The sequence below is a fragment of the Euleptes europaea genome, chromosome 4, assembly GCF_029931775.1.
Source record: "Euleptes europaea isolate rEulEur1 chromosome 4, rEulEur1.hap1, whole genome shotgun sequence".
Lineage (NCBI taxonomy): Eukaryota > Metazoa > Chordata > Lepidosauria > Squamata > Sphaerodactylidae > Euleptes > Euleptes europaea.
Window position 1 is genome coordinate 64,262,570 of NC_079315.1, and position 18,715 is coordinate 64,281,284.

General features: G+C 39.6%; 1 protein-coding gene across 3 annotated transcripts in view; it reads right to left on the reverse strand.

Moving 5' to 3' along the window:
• The window catches only part of MEGF10 (multiple EGF like domains 10), a 112,317-nt gene extending 99,205 nt beyond the window's left edge, over positions 1–13,112 (reverse strand). For all 3 annotated transcript variants that reach the window (XM_056848323.1, XM_056848322.1, XM_056848321.1), the window contains exons 1-4: positions 12,982–13,112; positions 10,108–10,209; positions 9,076–9,176; positions 2,212–2,304 (exon numbers count right to left, since the gene is read on the reverse strand). In XM_056848323.1, the coding sequence (XP_056704301.1) occupies positions 2,212–2,304; positions 9,076–9,176; positions 10,108–10,209; positions 12,982–13,097 (412 nt within the window). In that variant the 5' untranslated portion in view covers positions 13,098–13,112. The remainder of the gene's footprint in view (positions 1–2,211; positions 2,305–9,075; positions 9,177–10,107; positions 10,210–12,981) is intronic.
• Between the last annotated feature and the right edge of the window lie 5,603 nt (positions 13,113–18,715).

Genomic DNA, 18,715 nt, shown 5'->3' on the forward strand with positions numbered 1-18,715 from the left:
TAAATATTGCAAATATCTCCAAGATAAGAACACTACCACAAAGAAAAGGGGGGAAAAGAAACCCCATTTTATTTTTGTTCTGGGGACCTTCAGTACCAATAACTACTGCCCAAATGCTAAACTACTGCAGTGTCTGAATTAACATGATGTGCATTGCTTGCACACTGCTTGCACAAAAAATAAAACTGAAATGCAACACCAAGTGAAAGGACAATCAGGTAAAAATAAGTGGCAGTGCAAATAAAATGACAAGTCAGCAACAATAAAAACTCTCCACCAGTGTCTGAGCCCACAGAAGTTCAGACTATTCCAAAGGCCCTAAAGGAACAGAGCATCAGAAGCCCAGGAGTAAAGGAGCCGGATAAATCTTAAGAGGGCAAAGAATTCCATAGCCCTTTGCCAAACAACTCACAAAACAGGCGACCACCAGGTGATATTTGGTCCCAGAGGTAGTTCTTCAGCCATCCTGGTTTGATGTTGTTTACCGCTTTTGAGCCAGAGTGGTGTAGTGGTTAAGACTGGTGGTTTGGAGCAGGGGAGACTGATCTGGAGACCAGGGTTTGATTCCCCACTCCTCCACATAAGCAGCAGACGCTAATCTGGTGAACTGGATTTGTTTCCCCACTCCTACACACGAAGCCAGCTGGGTGACCTTGGGCTAGTCACAGCTCTCTTAGAGCTCTCTCAGCCCTACCTACCTCACAGGGTGTCTGTTGTGGGGAGGGGGAGGAAATGTGATTGTAAGCCTGTTAGATTCTTCCTTAAGTGGTAGGGAAAACTGGCATATAAAAACCAACTCTTCTTCTTCTTCAAAACCAGCACTCAGAAACTGGCCCAAAAACAAACTGGAAGCTTGTGAAGCTGACACAGCACTGCCATTATATGCTCATCACAGCAAGTATCTGTTAAGCCCCTGGGTGATATGTTTTGAAGGAACTGAAGTATCTGGGCGTTCTTTCAAAGCCCATGAAGGGCATATTAACTTCTAGGTACTACAAAGGTTAGGTATAACTGTGCCCGGGTGCCTACCAAGCAACAACCATCCAGCACTGCCTTCTGAGAGCTAGTTACCAGGAAAGACAGAGGCACTTTAAAAATATTTCCACCACAATCCATTTGAGTCAAGCAAAGCAGAAAGATTCCATGGTATTGCTAAAAGGAACTGAACCAGCAAAGATGAATTCAACATTACCTGTCCAGTATAAGTGATTCACAGAGTGACGAAGGCAATTTCTGACTCACACGAATGTTAGAAGCCACCTGTAATTGAATTGCCACCACTCTCACAAGCATCTCATCCAAAAAAAGAGGAAAATTTAAAATTGGCCAATAGTTAAGTCCATAAGGACAAACGATTTTTTAAGATGGCCTGGTCATAGCTTACTTTAAGGCCATAGGCATGGGATCCTTCTCTTAATTATGCCAGCTCCAGCCCTTGGGCTAATGGTGTTATGCAAAACAGGGCCAGGGGCTAGGTAACAGTACCTTTCAGCCAGATTTAATCAGTGAGACTTAATCAGTCAGGATGGACAAAGATTCAGTAAGCAAATGGTGGCCATGTGCCATACACATACACACACACACACATGAGTGGGTGACTGACAAAACAGGGATAAGCTTGAAATTAATTGTGTTTGTTACTAACACAGCTGGAATTCAAACTGGAAACTCAGAAAGTCCTAAGAATCCTAATGCTGGAGAGAAGATGACATATGCTGTTTAAGTGCAAGAGAGATTTTCTCCAAATGAAGGCTACAGGGTAACCTGTAACTTCAGTCTGTATATCCAAAAGTTTCCTCTTGCTTTTAGTGTTCTAGGATTGGATGACTGTTCTGGTGGAATTATTTCCAAGTGTGCAAGACTGTGGTCACGTAAATCAAAATGTCTTGCAGTGGTCTGTTCCAAACATTTTTGTTGTGATTACAGTTTTACATATCATCTGTTTATAAGCAGTCTGTTAGCAATAGTGCCCTATGTGTGGAGGAGTGAATCAATGAGCTTTCAGCTGCTGACGCTTGGCACTTTGGGGATTTAAAGAAGAAAATGCAGAAATAAACGGCATTACAGACTTCCTATACCTTTATGTAAATCAGAGTTGACTCTTCAAGCAGGAAACAGGGAATCCTGGCACAATTTTTTTGAAACCTGCCCGCAAATAAGGGCAACAGAACAGACAGAGCACAAGACAGACAGCAACAGATGTAGACTTACCACTGGAACAGTTGGGTCCACCCCAGCCAGGCTCACACTGACAGGTGTTTGGAGCAATACAACGGCCATGGACACATTTATCAGCACAATGAGCTGTCAGAAGACAAGACAGAAATCAGGAAGAATAAAATTTGAAAAAGTAGGTGGGAAAGGGAGAAACCTAGCCTTTCAACAACCCAGCTGTTTTCTAGTGTCTCCAGTTCCTCTTAAAAAGAAGGGAAATCTTAGCATATTTAAACTTTTTATAACTTCCTCACAATTTCTAGGTATTTAATGTCTTCTCCTGTCTCAAAATTTCAGCAAGAATCCCACAGTGGCTATTACGGTTCCATATACTCAGTTAGGAAAAAGGACTTTCAGAGAATGAGTATCACCAACTATTTTTGGAAAAGCAAGTGTATTCTGTTTTTGCCTTCTCTGCTTTCTCATTTAAGATTCTCAACTGACATATACCATTTTTATTAATGTGTCAATCCTTTACCATGTTCATTAACCTTTTATATACCAGTCACTGACAATGTTTAATTATTAAGAGAACAGCTGTCGTTACACCCATGTCAACACCACTTGTATACTTGCACAAGTACTTGTCTACTTACCCTATGCACCTTCCCCACCTCCCCTACAATTTCTACCCGTTATCTGTCTTCCACCCTGTCTTTCATCACCCCTTTTTCAATCACCCTTAGGCTCTTTATTTATTATTGTGGTTGTGCAAATTATGTTAAATGAGGAAAACATTGTAAAAAATAAATAATGATAAAAAATATCTAGAACAACCAATGCTTTTGTGTATTCAAAGTCAGAAACTGCAACAAAAACAAAATGCCAAGGAAGGGTAGCTATTTACACAAAAAAGTTTTCAATAAAATTAATGTAGCCCATGAAACAGTGGTACAGATTATTTTATTCACATCTTCAATGAGCAGATATATTAAATATTTTTTCTAACTTGCATATCTACTATATATCATTATTATTGAGTCTCTGCAATTACTCCCTGGTTCAGTAGTAGAAAAGAGCAAGAGTCCAGTACCTTAAAGACTAACAAAAATATTTTCTGGCAGGGTATGAGCTTTCGTGAGCCACAGCTCACTTCTTCAGATATCTGAAGAAAATATTTTCTGGCAGGGTATGAGCTTTCGTGAGCCAAAGCTCACTTCTTCAGATATCTGAAGAAGTGAGCTGTGGCTCACGAAAGCTCATACCGTGCCAGAAAATATTTTTGTTAGTCTATAACCGTGTTGGCGAACCTATGGCACGCGAGCCGGACTTGGCACGCCGAGCCATCTCTGTGGGCACGCGCTGGTAAGTTGCCCCGCCCCTTCCCTGGACTCCCCGGCTTGGCGCTGCCTGCAGGCAGCGCGGAGTGGTTCAAAGCCCCCCCTTCCCTGGACTCCCCACCGCTTTCCCTGGATTCCCCACCACTATTCGCTTCCCCTTCCCTGGACTCCCCGCCCCCCCTTCCCTGGACTCCCCTCCACTATTAGCTTCCTCTGCCCGCTACTGAAAAACTTCCAGCAGGAGAAAAAAAAAATGGCGACGCTCTATAATTTTGCCTCCATATGGAGGCCAACACAGAGCGGCAGCGCCTCCTTAAAAGCGGCCGCGCATGGCTGGCCTCCACTGTTGGCTTGCTAGTCGCTAGAGGAGGAGGTAGGTTGGTACGTTGCTCCTCCTAACCCAAGTCCGCCTCCCTCCCCAAGTCCCCAGGGTAGTTCTCCCGACCTGGACTGGAGTCTGCTGTGTTTCCAAGTGCATCTCTTCCCCCACCCCCGTTTTCTTTCCTCCCAGCCTGGGCTGGAAACGAAGCAGCAACTTTCCTTAGTTGGAGGGGGAGGGTAGTTCTCCCGACCTAGAGCCTGCGGTGTGTCCAAGTGCATCTCTTTTCTCCCCCCCCCCCCGTTTCTTTCCTCCCATTCTGGGCTGGAAAGAAGAAGCTTTCCTTAGTTGGAGGGGGAGGGTAGTTCTCCCGACCTGGAGCCTGCTGTGTTTCCAAGTGCATCTCTTCTCTCCTCCCCTTTTCTTTCCTCCCAGCCTGGGTTGGAATTCTCTCCTCTGATCCTGGAGAGAATAGGTTTGCATCATGACTAGTATCCATTTTGACTAGTAGTCATGAATACCCCTCTCCATGAACATGTCCACTCCCCTCTTAAAACCTTCCAAGTTGGCAGCCATCACCACATCCTGGGGAAGGGAGTTCCACAATTTAACTATATGTTGTGTAAAGAAATACTTCCTTTTATCCGTTTTGAGTCTCTTACCCTCCAGCCTGGCAGCTGTGGGGGGGGGGAGAGGAGAGTTCTCCCTTTTCTTTCCATCCAGCCTGGGCTGGGCAAGAGGCAGGAGCTGCCCTTTACTCACCTGCAGGAGAGGCAGGCACTGGCCTTGGCTGGCTTGGGAAAAGGGATGTTTTAAAATGAATGAGAGGATTGCCCATTTGAAACAGTGGGAAAGGCTCCACAGCCCATTGAAGATAATGGGAGCCAGGATTGCCCATTGACTTGCATGCGCTCCTTTGAAAAAGTGTTCTGGGACAAAAAATTGCAAAGAAAATGTTTCACAGTGGCATGGATATTCCATTAAGGTCTCTGGGCCTAGCTAAATTACTCTTCGACTGGAATGACAGCTGCCAGGACTAGTAGAAGTGTTCTGCGACTGGAATGACTAGCCTTGGAGTGGAATGACAGCCCCTGAGATTAGGAGAATAATTCTGCAACTGCAGTGACAGCCCCAGGAGTGGAATGACAGCCTGGTCATTCCAGTCCCAGAACACTTCTGCTATCCCAGAGGCTGTCATTGCACTCTGGGGGCTGTCATTCCAGTCATTCCAGTCCCAGAATAATGTAGCTAGGCTCAGAAACCTTACTGGAAAATCCTGATATTCCTTTGTGGTCTCCCATCCAAATACTTGCCAGGGTCAAGGCTGAGAGTGTGTTACTGGGCCAGGGTCACCTGGCAAGTTTCCATAGTAGAGAAGGGATTTGAACCTGGGTTTCTCAGATCCTAGTCTGACACCTTAACCACTACATCATGCTGGAGAACAACCAGGAAATTGTTAATCGTTTAAGCTAATTAAAACCTCAGTATTCAGGTTAAATTGTCGTGTTGGCACTTGGCGATAAATAAGTGGGTTTTGGGTTGCAGTTTGGGCACTCGGTCTCTAAAAGGTTCGCCATCACTGGTCTATAAGGTGCTACTGGACTCTTGCTCTTTTCTACTACTGCAGACAGAGTAACACGGCTACCCACTGTGAATTATCTCCCTGGTTCAGTATTCATGATCACTAATTCCCTGTCCTGGATAGTCCAGGTTAGCCTGATCTCATCACATCTCAGAAGCCAAGCAGGGTCAGCTCTCGCTAGTATTTGGATGAGAGACCTCCAAGAAATACCAGGGTCGTGACATGGAGGCAGGCAATGGTAAACCACTTCTGAATGTCTGCTGCCTTGAAAACCCCAACAGGGGTTGCCATAAGTCAGATGTGACTTGACGGCAAAAAATAAAATAAAATTCAGGTAAGCATCATGCCAAATACATTCATAGAGGAGAAGCCTTACTCTCCAGACCTTACAATGATTTACAATCTAACCAAATACATTTTAATGCACATAGCCTTTAAAGGACAATTCTCTATTATATCATCTTGAAAGTATGCCCATAGAAATGAAGAGGAACTTTGATCCCCTTTTCCCCCCAGTTTCCTATCCCCTTCTTTCCCTCTACACTATTTTTGCTCATTTTAGGGAAATTATACAAATATGTACCTTAATACTTCTTGAGTTACACTTTCCTGAATATGATGCATTAAGCAAAGGCTGTATGGTTAAGTTCTGACTTTTTACAACTTTCTAGGTTGATTTTAGTACCAGCAACACACTGGGAAACATCATCTGTACATGTACTAAGAATCACAACAAACAGCACAGCTGTTACAAAGATATGTAACACACTAGAAGCAGCTGTACGGATATTTATGTTTGGACCAGGTTCAAAGACTTGGAGATTCTTAGGAAGGTATAAAAAGGAGAGGTTTTGTGTCATGGCCTGCCAGGAAATGTTAAGATGTTAAAATACAAAGCTTAATATAATTTACAGTCCCATTAGCAACAAGTAATGTAAGGAAGTACAGCATCGGGCAGTTAGCCTGTTCAGCATCACCTAATTATCAGCATCACAATGAAATGGAATTGTAAATGTTTACAGTGAAACAAGAAACAGTCCTGCATTACTGTAGCATTTCAACTACTGACTGACAAACACCTTAAATACATGTTGTCGGGCATATTTTGCTATAAGGAGAACACAAGGGAAGGATTAAATCACGTATGCAAAAGCGTAGTTAACTTTATTTATTTGCAAATCACGTTGCCATTTGTGAGTGCTCATGCCCTTTAGATTTGCCATTCGTGTGGAGATCCATCTTAGTATATTGTTGTCACCAGTGGATTATTTTATGCATTCTTCTCCATTACAATATTTATAGCCTGCTTTTACTTTTTTTAAAATCTTCAAGATAGCTGACAAAATTTATTAAAAGCACAATACAAATTAAAACATAACATAATATTAACAATAAATAGATAAGCAGCAGGGAATCAAATAAAAGAGGACAAACTCATCGAAGCAAGTCCAGCTAACAGTAGCAGCATTACATGTTACAGTGATTAAAGTACCCCAAAGTCTCCTGGGGGAAAAAATATCCCCTTAACCAGATGCTTAAATGCTAGCAAAGGAGAGAGTAAAGTAGTAAGGAGGTAAGGAGTTCAGCAATCTCAGGCCCTGTCGTACAGAGCCACAAACTTTACTTTAAATGTTAAGGGAAGACGGAACAGAATATTCAAGGAAAATCTTAATAAATGGATAAGTTCATTTGGGAGAATGCAAGATAGGTGAACACAGACTTTTCAGGGCTTTAAAAGCAGCATTTGGGATTAAACCGAGAAATCAACTGTGAGCCAGTGAAGCTGTTGGAAAATGAGTGCTGTATTAGTACATTGTATATTGATGTTAGAGTCGCCAGGTCCCTCTTTGCGGGAGGGTTTTGGGGTGGAGCCTAAGGAGGGCGGGTTTGGGGAGGGGAGGGACTTCAATCCCATAGAGTCCAATCGCCAAAGTGGCCATTTTCTCCAGGTGAACTGATCTCTATTGGCTGGAGATTAGTTGTAACAGCAGATCTCCAGCTGTTACTTGGAGGTTCGCAACCCTAATGGATGTGCTTTATTATACTGCTTGTGCTGCAATCTTAGGTGTTTTTTTTCTTTCCTTATGCTAGTAAAAGTAGTGAACTTGAATGGTGGAATGCCTGTGTCCCTTATGTATTTTGCTGCAGGTTATGCTTTTGTAGGAAAAGTGATCAGATAAATCTAAAAATTCTTCATTCATATAGTACTTTTATAGAATGTTAAAGCGGTGCCAGTATTAGGTAGGGATTACAGTCTTCTAACTAACAATTAACAAATAGCCTACTAATACATTCTGTCCCTTTCTCGCAGACAACTTTTTAACCTCTGAGCTGGTCCAGAAGGGCTTGTATGTGGTGCAAGATGAAGGGCAAAAGCCAAAGCATTTTTGCCTTTGGCTCTTTAGCATGAGGGTCACAGTTTGGGACTGGAGGTCTGCTGGCAGAGAAAGACCTGCCCTGCACTTAGGAAGACCCCATCTCCTTCTCCTATTTGTCTGCTTACATTTTGTTTTGTATTGTAAGCTATTTTGGTCCCAATTAGGGAGAAAAAAACACATAAATTAAGGAAAAAAACTACCGTATAGTGTTATTTTCATTTATGACACACTGTAGACTATAGGATGACTACATAAAAGGTGATACATGTGTTCATTAATATTTCCCTCATGACCTAGATGAATGGTAAGTAGAACAAATGGTAGGGCAGTGGATAGCTGTCCACTAGGTATTTTCTGGACCAAATTTAGTTAAAGTACCTACAGGGCATCAATAACAGGTATCATAACTGGAGTCACAGAACAAATACCTCCATAGTTATTTTCACAATCAACAAGACAAGTAAGACTCTGACACTTGAGAAACATATAGAAGTAAAATATTTTATTATATATTGTTCCATTTTTCTAACAGATACCAGCTATTTTCAGCTTCTTTTCCTTACTACCAGTGGTATATGAGCAGGGTAGCAACAAGAACTTTATTCCCCAAGGAAAATCAAAATTCATAGGGAAACTAGCTGTTCACTAAATCTTAATTCTCTACCAAATATGCTCAATCATACAATTCATGGAGTCAAATCAGTCCACCCAGAATTTGGAATTGCAAGGGAAAACAGAAGCCAACAACAAATTGTCATCTGCTCCTTAGAGATAAACGGAAGTTTTTTGTGTTTTTTTAAGGCTGGACCTTAAGAATAATCCTTTTTTGTCATGTCCATCTGAAGGCCAGTATTCAGGGTCCAAGACTTCCATCTCTTCCTCTGCAGGAAGAAACCACAGTTTTGTTCTCCATTTCCTGTGACAGCTACTGTCCACTTTTAATCTTAAGCACTAGAATCTTTCTGGCTGACAGACAGCTGAAGGAATAATCTCTGGCTCTTCTAATCCTGCACCAGAGATGTTAGACAGGAACGTACAACTGCCAACTGGAACTGTCACTCAAAAAAAAGTTATGCATCCATCAGCACTGGCACCTCCAAGGAAGAGGAATTCAGGAAGGATGTACTGAACAGCAATCTTTTTCACGCAAACAGGGCAGAGGGTCTACAGTACAATAAGTGTAGTGTAAGGAAATATTAACTAATAGTTGTTGCTGCTTTAGGATCTATTTCTTTGAGGTACCAAATCTCCTGATTACTTAAGTAAAGAGAAGTCAAATCATATAAAGATAATGATACTTACGGATGCACATTTCCCTGCTTTCATAAAATCCAGGACAACACTGAGATTTCCGTCGGTACATAGTTTTTTCTCCATGTCTGTATGCGGTACGGTAACTGATTCTATCAAACACATAATTTTAAGATATGTTAACATGTACTTTAAAACATCCAACTGTGTATATTTAGGGATATTGTAGACTGACCTATATGTCTAAAGCCACAAACAAAACTGATTGAAATGTTCACATTAGTGCTTTCCTAAGGAAACCACTGATTCAAATATTTCCTAAACTAGTTTAGAATTTGACAGGTAAACAAAAATAACCTTAGGAACACAATACAATTTCTAAATATGAGACACTGAAATCTCTGTACTGTGACCTACATCTTTTACCGGTCCAATGCATCACTATAAATTCAAAGCATACACAGTATAATTTGAAAGCAAGAATAGGGCAATCAGAACAAAGCAAGGCAGGAGTTAAACAACTTTTAACAAAAAGTCATATTTGAATTGGCTTCTTTTTTATACTAATGAACATAAAGCATATGAAGTAAGACTCTAGGGCAGTTATCCTTTGCTGAAAGCATGCTCCCTAGTCAATGTACTTGCCAATCCCAATGGAAGGTATGGCAGCAGTGCTAGAGAAAGATTCTTTTCACAGATAATAAAAACAGAATAAACTACCTGCATCAACAACATTGCTCTTATTTACAGTTCCTCTTTAGAGGACTTTAGAGAATATCTTTTCACACCTGTGCATCACCCAGTATTTCACAGCTTAACCATCCTTTGCAAGATCCATAGAACATACTTAGCAGCTTAAATTTCTGATGGTCATTCAGAGGATAACTTACAAGAGAAGTCATGTGTCTCATACAAAATATGGCATTTGCACCCACATAACCTGTAGATGTCAGGTTCATTCCAAGTGCTTGATGAATAGCTTAGTATACACTCTTTTTAACATGAAGAAGCAACCACTTATCCCCTACAAGGGGTTAGTCTCACAAAGCAAACTGAAAGCAGATAAGTTTTTTTTTTAATTACCTGTGTCGCGTGCATTTAAACCAGTTCAGTATATCTGTACAGCTGGTATAGTAAATTTGATCAAAAGGATGTGGATAAGATTCTTGCACTGTAACAGAATAACTACACAGAAACAAAAATAAATTACTAAACATGTTCACTAATATAACCTCTGCTGATCTGAAATAGAAAGAGCTGCCAATTTAGATTTCCAAAAGCTGCAGACATTGGTGGCATTCAGATACTATAACAAACAGAGGTTTGTCCATGATGAGCACAAACACAATTTGTTGCCAAGCTCCGTTGCTTGCCTTCCTTCACATGAAGAGCACAATTTAAGACTTTTGAGTTCAGAAAACTTTAAATTAAACTCTAACTCAAAACAAATTCATCTTAGAATGTTTTTAATCAAACATTGTGTGTTTCTTAATAGGTAAAACTCTGATTTTATATATAATAGCACTGTAAATGATGAAAATAAATGGTACACATTTTTCCGTTGAAGATCTGGGTTCATATCTGCATCAAGTCACAGGTTGAACAAGTTTGGTATGTCAGGATCTAATAAAGACACTTCCACCCTCTCAAGTAAAGTGTTTTCTTCCCTCCCATCCCCAATTTGTATGCAACTATCTCCCAGCAGTTCTCACACAGGAATGGACAACTTCAGCCCAAACCAGAAGTCTGTCATGAGGCATTATGATTTCCATGTGCACACTGCTTATAAGATGTTATTTTCATTATCTGGACTTATTTTTATTTATTGGGAAACTGTGGAGCTGGATGATCCTACTCTACAAATAATTATCAAAATTATGTCACAAATGTGTGTGGGTAGGGGGGATCTAATTTATCCAGAAAAATAATCTTGTTTTTGTTTTTGTTTTGTTTTTTCCTGTCAAGTCACAGCTGACTTGTGGTGAGCCAGTAGTGTTTTTCAAGGCAAGATATGTTTGGAGGAGGTTTGCCATTGCATACCTCCATGTCATGACCCTAGTATTCCTTGGAGGTCTCCCATCCAAATACTAGCCAGGGTCACGGCTGAGAGTGTGTGACTGGTCCAAGGTAACCCAGTAAGCTTACATGGTGCAAGTGGGGATTTGAACCTGGGTTTCCCAAGTCCTAGTCCAACACCTTAACTACTATATCATGCTGGCTCTCAATTGGATATAAAATGAAGCATTTAAATCTTGCTTTCCTGTTTGCAAGTTTCTGGCATTTTGCCATGTTTAAGCTTCCCTGGAGAACCTTGGAAACTTCTATCTTAGTAAAGAGAAAACTGGAATTTCCCTAAGTCTAAGAAAAGGCTGTAAAGACTATGAACAATATTGCTTTGTGGGTTGTCTATAAAATACATGACATAGTGCATAACCACACTAGAGATAGTCGGTCTATCACTGCCTAAGAAAATACTGTGCAAATTAATAAAAATAGATTGGCATTCTGTTCATTCCTTATTTACTCAGAGGCAGTGTTCTAAACTACTTCTATAATCACAACTGAATTGTCATACATTTCATTATTATATGGGCATTTTTCCTCACACATGTAGGATTGTTCATAGAGCAGGTGGAAGGGCCAGCTATGGCAAAGCAATGCCCTCCCCAAACCCTACCCTCCCCAGGTTCTGTCTCTAATTCTCCAGGAATTTCCCCACCTAGATTTGGCAATCATATCCCCCAGCTAGAGGATTTCAGGCATCAGGTACTAGTTGATGAAAGCTAATTTACTTGTGTGACCTATCATCTATTCCAGTACAACTAAAAGTTCTATGATAGCTTTCCAGATTGTGGTTTCCTATGTTTTTCTTCCTGCCACACCCCTGAATACAAGAAGAAAGTTGAAAGATTACTATATTTAGAAGTAACCACTGGCCAGACTTGGGGCTTTGCTTACTTCATTTCACCAGCATTTGTTATGTGTTTGCTGTAAAATATACTGGGGATTAATTTAGTGGCTTTTCTAAAATGTAGCAACTTTCTTGGAAAGCAAAAGATATAACAATATATAGGAATGAGGATGAAATACTAGTAATACTAGTGAATTTCCTGCATTGTGCAGGAGGTTGGACTAGATAATCCTGATGGTCCCTTCCAACTCTATGATTCTATGATTCTAATGATTTGCAAACTTTGTATTGTGCTAAATAATCTCCCCAGCCCTACAGCTCATTGCATACATGCTTAAGAACGCTAATGAACATACAATGCTCCTGTGTATGTTATTTCTCCTTTAATTTTAGAGGAGGGTATAGCTTCATGCACATGACCTATGCACCAATCGGCCCCCTGCACTGAAGTAAATAATATACTGTACTGAAGTTATGTATTTCTGAATTTCCTGCCTCCTCTTCAAAATAAGAAAGTAATTAAGCCAACAAGTTTTAATATAGAAAAGATTCATAATTATACCTGGATAGCTTCCAGTAGGCTAATTATACTCTGAATATGCAGATTCCCCCACTGAGTTAATTGGATTAAAGGTATCCTTCATTTCTAGTGTGGCTGTTACTTATGGTTTCTGTTCCCTAATCCAGATATGGATACATTTTAATGTAAAATTAAGGATGCATATTTAGTTTTGTATTTTTTTTTCTACAGAGTAACATCAGAATATGGTCCACGGGGTTAAATCCTACATGTCTGTTCTGACAACTCTAACATTTTCCTCTGGTGCAAACAATGTTCTGATGACCCAAAAAGCCTCTTCCCTGGCAAAATAATATCTGTGTGTTAACAGAAAGCTCTATGTGCCAGAAGAACATGCCAGTGCCAATTCCAAACGTAGGAACCAATCCATTTACTACACATGCAATACACATCTTAAATATTATAAACTAATATAAGCATAAGTACAAGCAAAATATCATGAGAATTTGATTAACAGAAATGTTACCTCTCCCAGTGGCTACACACGTTTGGGTCCTCAAGGTTTAGGGATAAAGTTAGGTCTATCCAATGGCACAAAAATATAAGCGGGAAATGAACAAACCAGTCCAAATAAAGAACCATCTTTTCGACAGGCAGCCCTGTAAAAAGAGAGAATACATTTGCTATATAATTTCTGTATTATTCAAGCAATAAAGGAACAGAAATTATTTTTTTCAGCAACACTATCACCTAAGCAAAATGATCAGGAATATAAACAATGAATATAAAATGAATATAACTTTATGATCAGCTATATTTGTATGGGCAGCCCGATGCTGGGGGGGGGGCGGTGTGTAGATCTGACATGGCTAGGAGCAGTGCAGCCTGCCGCTTCCTCAGACGCTTCCTGGCTGCAAAAAGGAAAATAAACTAAAAGAAAAATAGAACCTTGAAAATCGGCCTATTGAAATCAACAGGGCTACCCCACCAACAAAGGTGGTGTACACCGCTGTGAGAAGGGGTGTTCCCAGGGTGGAAAGTGTTAGGAAGCTGCCTAAAAGCATCTCAATCCCCAGGAATACCTCCCAGGACGCTGGTTTATTTAGACAGAAAGTTAAACTTTATAACATTGAAAACACTGTACTCTTTAATAACGTATTATCAACAAACACATATAGGTCCCTTTCAGATTACCGTTCTAAACCAGATGTTATCCATTTTTGGTCTGATTCCGAATGAAGCGATAAAGGGTTGTGCGTTTCCTACAGCTGATTTCAATCCAATAATGAGCCACCTCTAAAGCGCTCTGGCCATTTCATACAGGGCTGCACTTTTTCCCACCTTTTATCCCTGGTCCGTTCTTATTTGGCTTTTTTAAACATTCTAAGATTAGCGCTATAGCACCATAGCAATCCAATGCATTCCAATGCTGGTGATATACCACTGAATCGTTATATAACCAGCATTTGGATGCACTGGATTGCTATGGTACTATAGCACTACAGCACTAATCTTAGAACTTTTTTTTAAAAAGAAAAGAAAAAGAATGTGCTGCGAAAAAAGGCAAGGGGGGGAGGGGGAGAATGGCCCTTTTGGAAGCACTCCAGACATTTTAAACAACAGACTGCAGCAATTCAGAAGTGCAAAGAAAAACTGAGAACAGGAAAAAGCAGTTTTCATTTAAAAACAACTGAGCTCCTGGATGCCAACACAAATAGCTTTGTCTGAAAAGGTTTTTAAAAAATCGGTTAGCAGCCAGGAGCCAAAATCGTTGTGTATGAAATGTCACAACTGGATGCTCAAACAGCTTAGAAGGGCAGTTTGAAAGGAGCCATAGTGTAATATGTGTATTAATTGTTGCCAACATTATTCACATTTAAACAATAACCTATCCTTGAAAAAGTATTGTATATGCCTTCAGAATACATAGTAATTATCAATATATCTATTTCTGAACCGTGCCATGAAGAATATGATAGATAGAGCTGCAAAACAGAGCCAGAAACAGACTGGTGGGGGATTTCTCTGCAGACATGAAGGAAATCCCAGAGTTGTTAAAAAATCTGAAATCTTAAAAATATATATATATATCGGGAATTTAATACTCCCCCAAAACCAGAAACGCCTGTAGCTTTAAGAAAAGAATGCCTACTGAACTATCAGTGGCCATGTTTGAGGATGCTAGGAAACCACAATAGTATTGCTGAGCCTTCTCCCAACTTGGTTTCTGTAAATTGTAAGATTAAACAGCCCTGGAAATGGACCTGTCCCTCTACCCTGTCATGTACCCTGATGGAGGAGACTCACTGGTTATAGGCCTGTAGATTAGCTGGTGGGTGGGAAGGCAGAAAGAAAGCACAAAAAGGGAAAAGGCTAGGGGGGCTGCCAGGGAAGGGAACGAGGAAATTGTGGGGTGGATGGAGAGACCAAGGGGCAGGGACATGGGGAGTGGCTAATGGTAATAGAGTTTTTGGTGATTCCTTGAGAAAAACTGTAATTTATGGAAAATGCCAGAATGTTTAATCTTCAGATTATTTTTCTCCCTCCACCACTGAGTTGCAGCAAGAAACACCAGCTGGTGGTGGGGATCCCCACTGGCAACCCTAAAGTGGATACAGGGGGAAATGAGATGCCCCCTACAAAACCTTGCTGGTCCCCACTAGTCATTATCCAATGCTGTAGACTGATTTACCGAAAAATTTTAATACTATGCATTTTGAATCTTAAATCCCCATGATAATGTATAATATTCCCATACTACAAAACAGAGGACTGACCTACAAAGAGATTTGCTACAGTAAAAGATGGAACCACATAAGAAATTAAACAACTGTCTCCCAGATCATGGGCTAATATATATAACCTTTCTTGCTTAGTTGAAGAAATAATTAAAACAAAATAATTTGAGTTAAATAAAATTCTGTAACCACAAAAAGTGCCTCTGATAACTTTATTAGAAGGCAACACAAAAATGTGCAATGAAACAATTGATTTTTTAAAAATTGAATGTACAAACAAAATTGAATAATGCAAAATGGGATAAAAGTAGCTACTTGTGAGAGGAAAATGTTCTATAAAGATAAAAAGATTGCTGTGGGAAATGAAATAAACAGAAATCCTAAATCCATTCACATTTCCCCCCTTAATTATCAAACCACTATCACTTTACATATAAATAACATATAATAGTAGCCAATGAACTGTGCTAAACTGGAATTAAAGTATATTTGCAGTCTGATTTCCAACACAATGGTGATTCCCTTATTACAAGAGATTATGAAAGTAAATTGTATTTCCTTTTTTAAAATGTCAATACATTTCTTTCTGAATGTGTTTAACAAGAAAACTGACTGTAAAAAAACCCCTCAACTATTTGCATGAACCCCCTAGTGTACAACTTGATTGCATCCTAGAGCTTTTGCTTAATTATTAAGTAAAATCAAAACAGAAAATCAGTACAACTGATTAGCATTGCTAAAGTGTTTATATTAGCTATAAAAATGTAGAAGGTTTATTTAACTCTTACTATCTATAATAGGCAGAAATATGTTTTATATCATATATAAACGTCTCAAGTATCTGTCATGTCTGGATATACAGAAATGATAATGAATAGAAAAGAAAATGTAAATTCCATATCTCAAAATGTTGTATATTTCTACAGAGAACTGTAAGTAAAAAATTAAATATACATAGTAACCACACTGCAGTCCCCATGGCCATTAAAACACACACAATTGCTCATGGGTAGACATAACTGTCAACCACATATTCCAGTAATGCTAACCAATACTGCTGGGAAGTAAGACTTATGAAATATATTGGTGAATTAGCTAGGGCATTCAACTGGTCGAAAGACAGCACAGTTTGGTTGGATGAGAATGTGTTGTGGCAAGGGAGAACTACAAGCCTCCCAATTCAGACAGGACCAACAAGCCCAACACAGCCAATGTCGAGCCAGAGAACCTAAGACAAACCAACTGAAGCAAAGGACACTGCTGCAAGCCCAAGAAGAACCAATATTGAACCAGAGGATCCCAGAAGAACCATGACTGTACATAGAGAACTGATACACATATTAATATATTGTTATATAGATCTCCCACTGCTTATTTACACCTCATGGTTCCCAAATTGTTCTTCAATACATTGAAACTAATGAGGGACATGAACTTCCGGCAAGATGGCTGAACTGATCGCAACTTCTCTCAAGAGCTCTTGAGAGAACCAGGAGGGACTTTGGAAACAAGTCACTTTCAGTGACTCAACCACGTTCCTAAAAGGTGGAATGTGGAGCAGGCAATTCCTGCTGCCGACCAGTGCGGTTTGACTCCCAAACTCTCCCCCGGGAACGAATCCCGGGGGAGTTTGGATGCTGTCTCGCTCGGCTGAGGGAGGACCATCGCTGCGAGCACCTCTAATGGAATCGGGACCAGATCTCCTCTACCAAATACCAGCTATTGAATTATTTTAATCATCAGAAACCCCAACATCTGAGACCTGTAAGTGCCAAGAACTTCTTTTGTTTGCTTTAAAAAAAAGAGAGAGAGAGAGACGGAGGAGTTTCTTTAAACTAGCTGTACACCCGCATCCCCCCCCTCCCAAGACCATGAGATAACTTGATAATAAGCAAGTAAAATCACCAACCGGACTGAGGATTATAAATCTTTCTTGCGGGTAGACATAACAACTAAGGATTTGAGTGACATTGCAAGCAGCAACTGAAGACTCCGAGGCAGAAGGGGGAGGGAAGAAGTTTTATCTCCGATTTGAAATACTTTCGCTTTTTTTTTTAATTTTATTTATATAATTGATGGGGTACAGGAAAAAAAGGAAGGGATTGAATATTATGAGTATAAAAACAATACAATAATAAAAAATAAGCTCGATTGTATATTAAGAGACATTCTCTAAACTTAATAAAAACTATTACATAGTGTCATTCTGTTATTACTTATATTAGTATTCTATTGTATGAAGGTCTAAAATTACATTACTATTGTGTATAACAAATTGAATATTACATAACCGTCATATTACATTCAATTAACTAATACTTTCGCTTTTGAGCCTTCCTGCCATGTTTCATTGTGAGAACGAGGAGACTCAGTGAGAAATACCGGATGTAACTAGAAGACTCTTGAAACTCGATGGTGAGTGTTACATCAATACTGACCGCCTATACAACTAATTCTACAGGGAACCATGGATTACAAAAGAGTGGAGGAACTTTTGATGCAGCAAACTGAAACACTTAACAAGCAAATCCAACATCAAACACAGCATATGACTCAACTACTTGACCAGAAACTTGACAATCTTATGAATGAGATTAAGTCAATTAAAGAACAAGTGAAGGTATTAAAAATAGACATGAATAAGATGGAAATTACCATAACAAAAGTGGAGGAGGAACAAAAGGAAATTTACAAGGAAACCAAAGATAATGAGAAACAAATTGGAGACGTACAAATACAAGGAGAGATTCTGAAGGACCAGATAGCACTTTTGGATATGAAATCGAGAGAATCGAGAGAATACGATTACGCAATCTCGTGGAAAAATATGGAGACACCAGAGAGACTATGATAAAATCACTTGCTGACATTTTCCATTTAAATGATCAAAAATTAAACTATGCAATAGACAAAATATACAGTTTCCCTGTCACCAAAAATACAGAAATCAACACCTAGAGAGATTGTGATTGCCTTTTTTTATCTCAAAATGAGGAATACAATCATGCAAATCCAATATGATAGTCCTCTTTCGGTAGATGGATTACCATTAATAATGCTGAAAGATATACCTCGCCACTTGGTTGCAAAGAGAAATGCTTACAAAGACTTCACAACGATATTGAGGAAAAATGGAATAAAGTATGCCTGGTTAATACCACAAGGACTCACGTTCATCTATAAACAAAGCAGATGTGCGGTTAATTCAGCAGTTGAGGCTGAAAGATTTCTATTAAGCCACAAAGAACTAACAGATCCAATTAAAGGAAGAGACCAAGAAGAAATGCGACGGGATGAAGACTCAACTGGGCAAGATGTAGCAACTGGACACCATGGACTTCAAGAGACTACACCAAGAAAGCAAGAAAAGAATAGAAACCCTCGACAGAAAAAGTCTTTTAAAAAGAAGGGATGAAGGGTTGGAGGGTATTAAAATAACGGGAATAAGGGGAGGTGTAGGGAAATAATAATAATAAAATTTTAATTTACATGATAATGTTATGTATGTGTAGTTCTATCCTA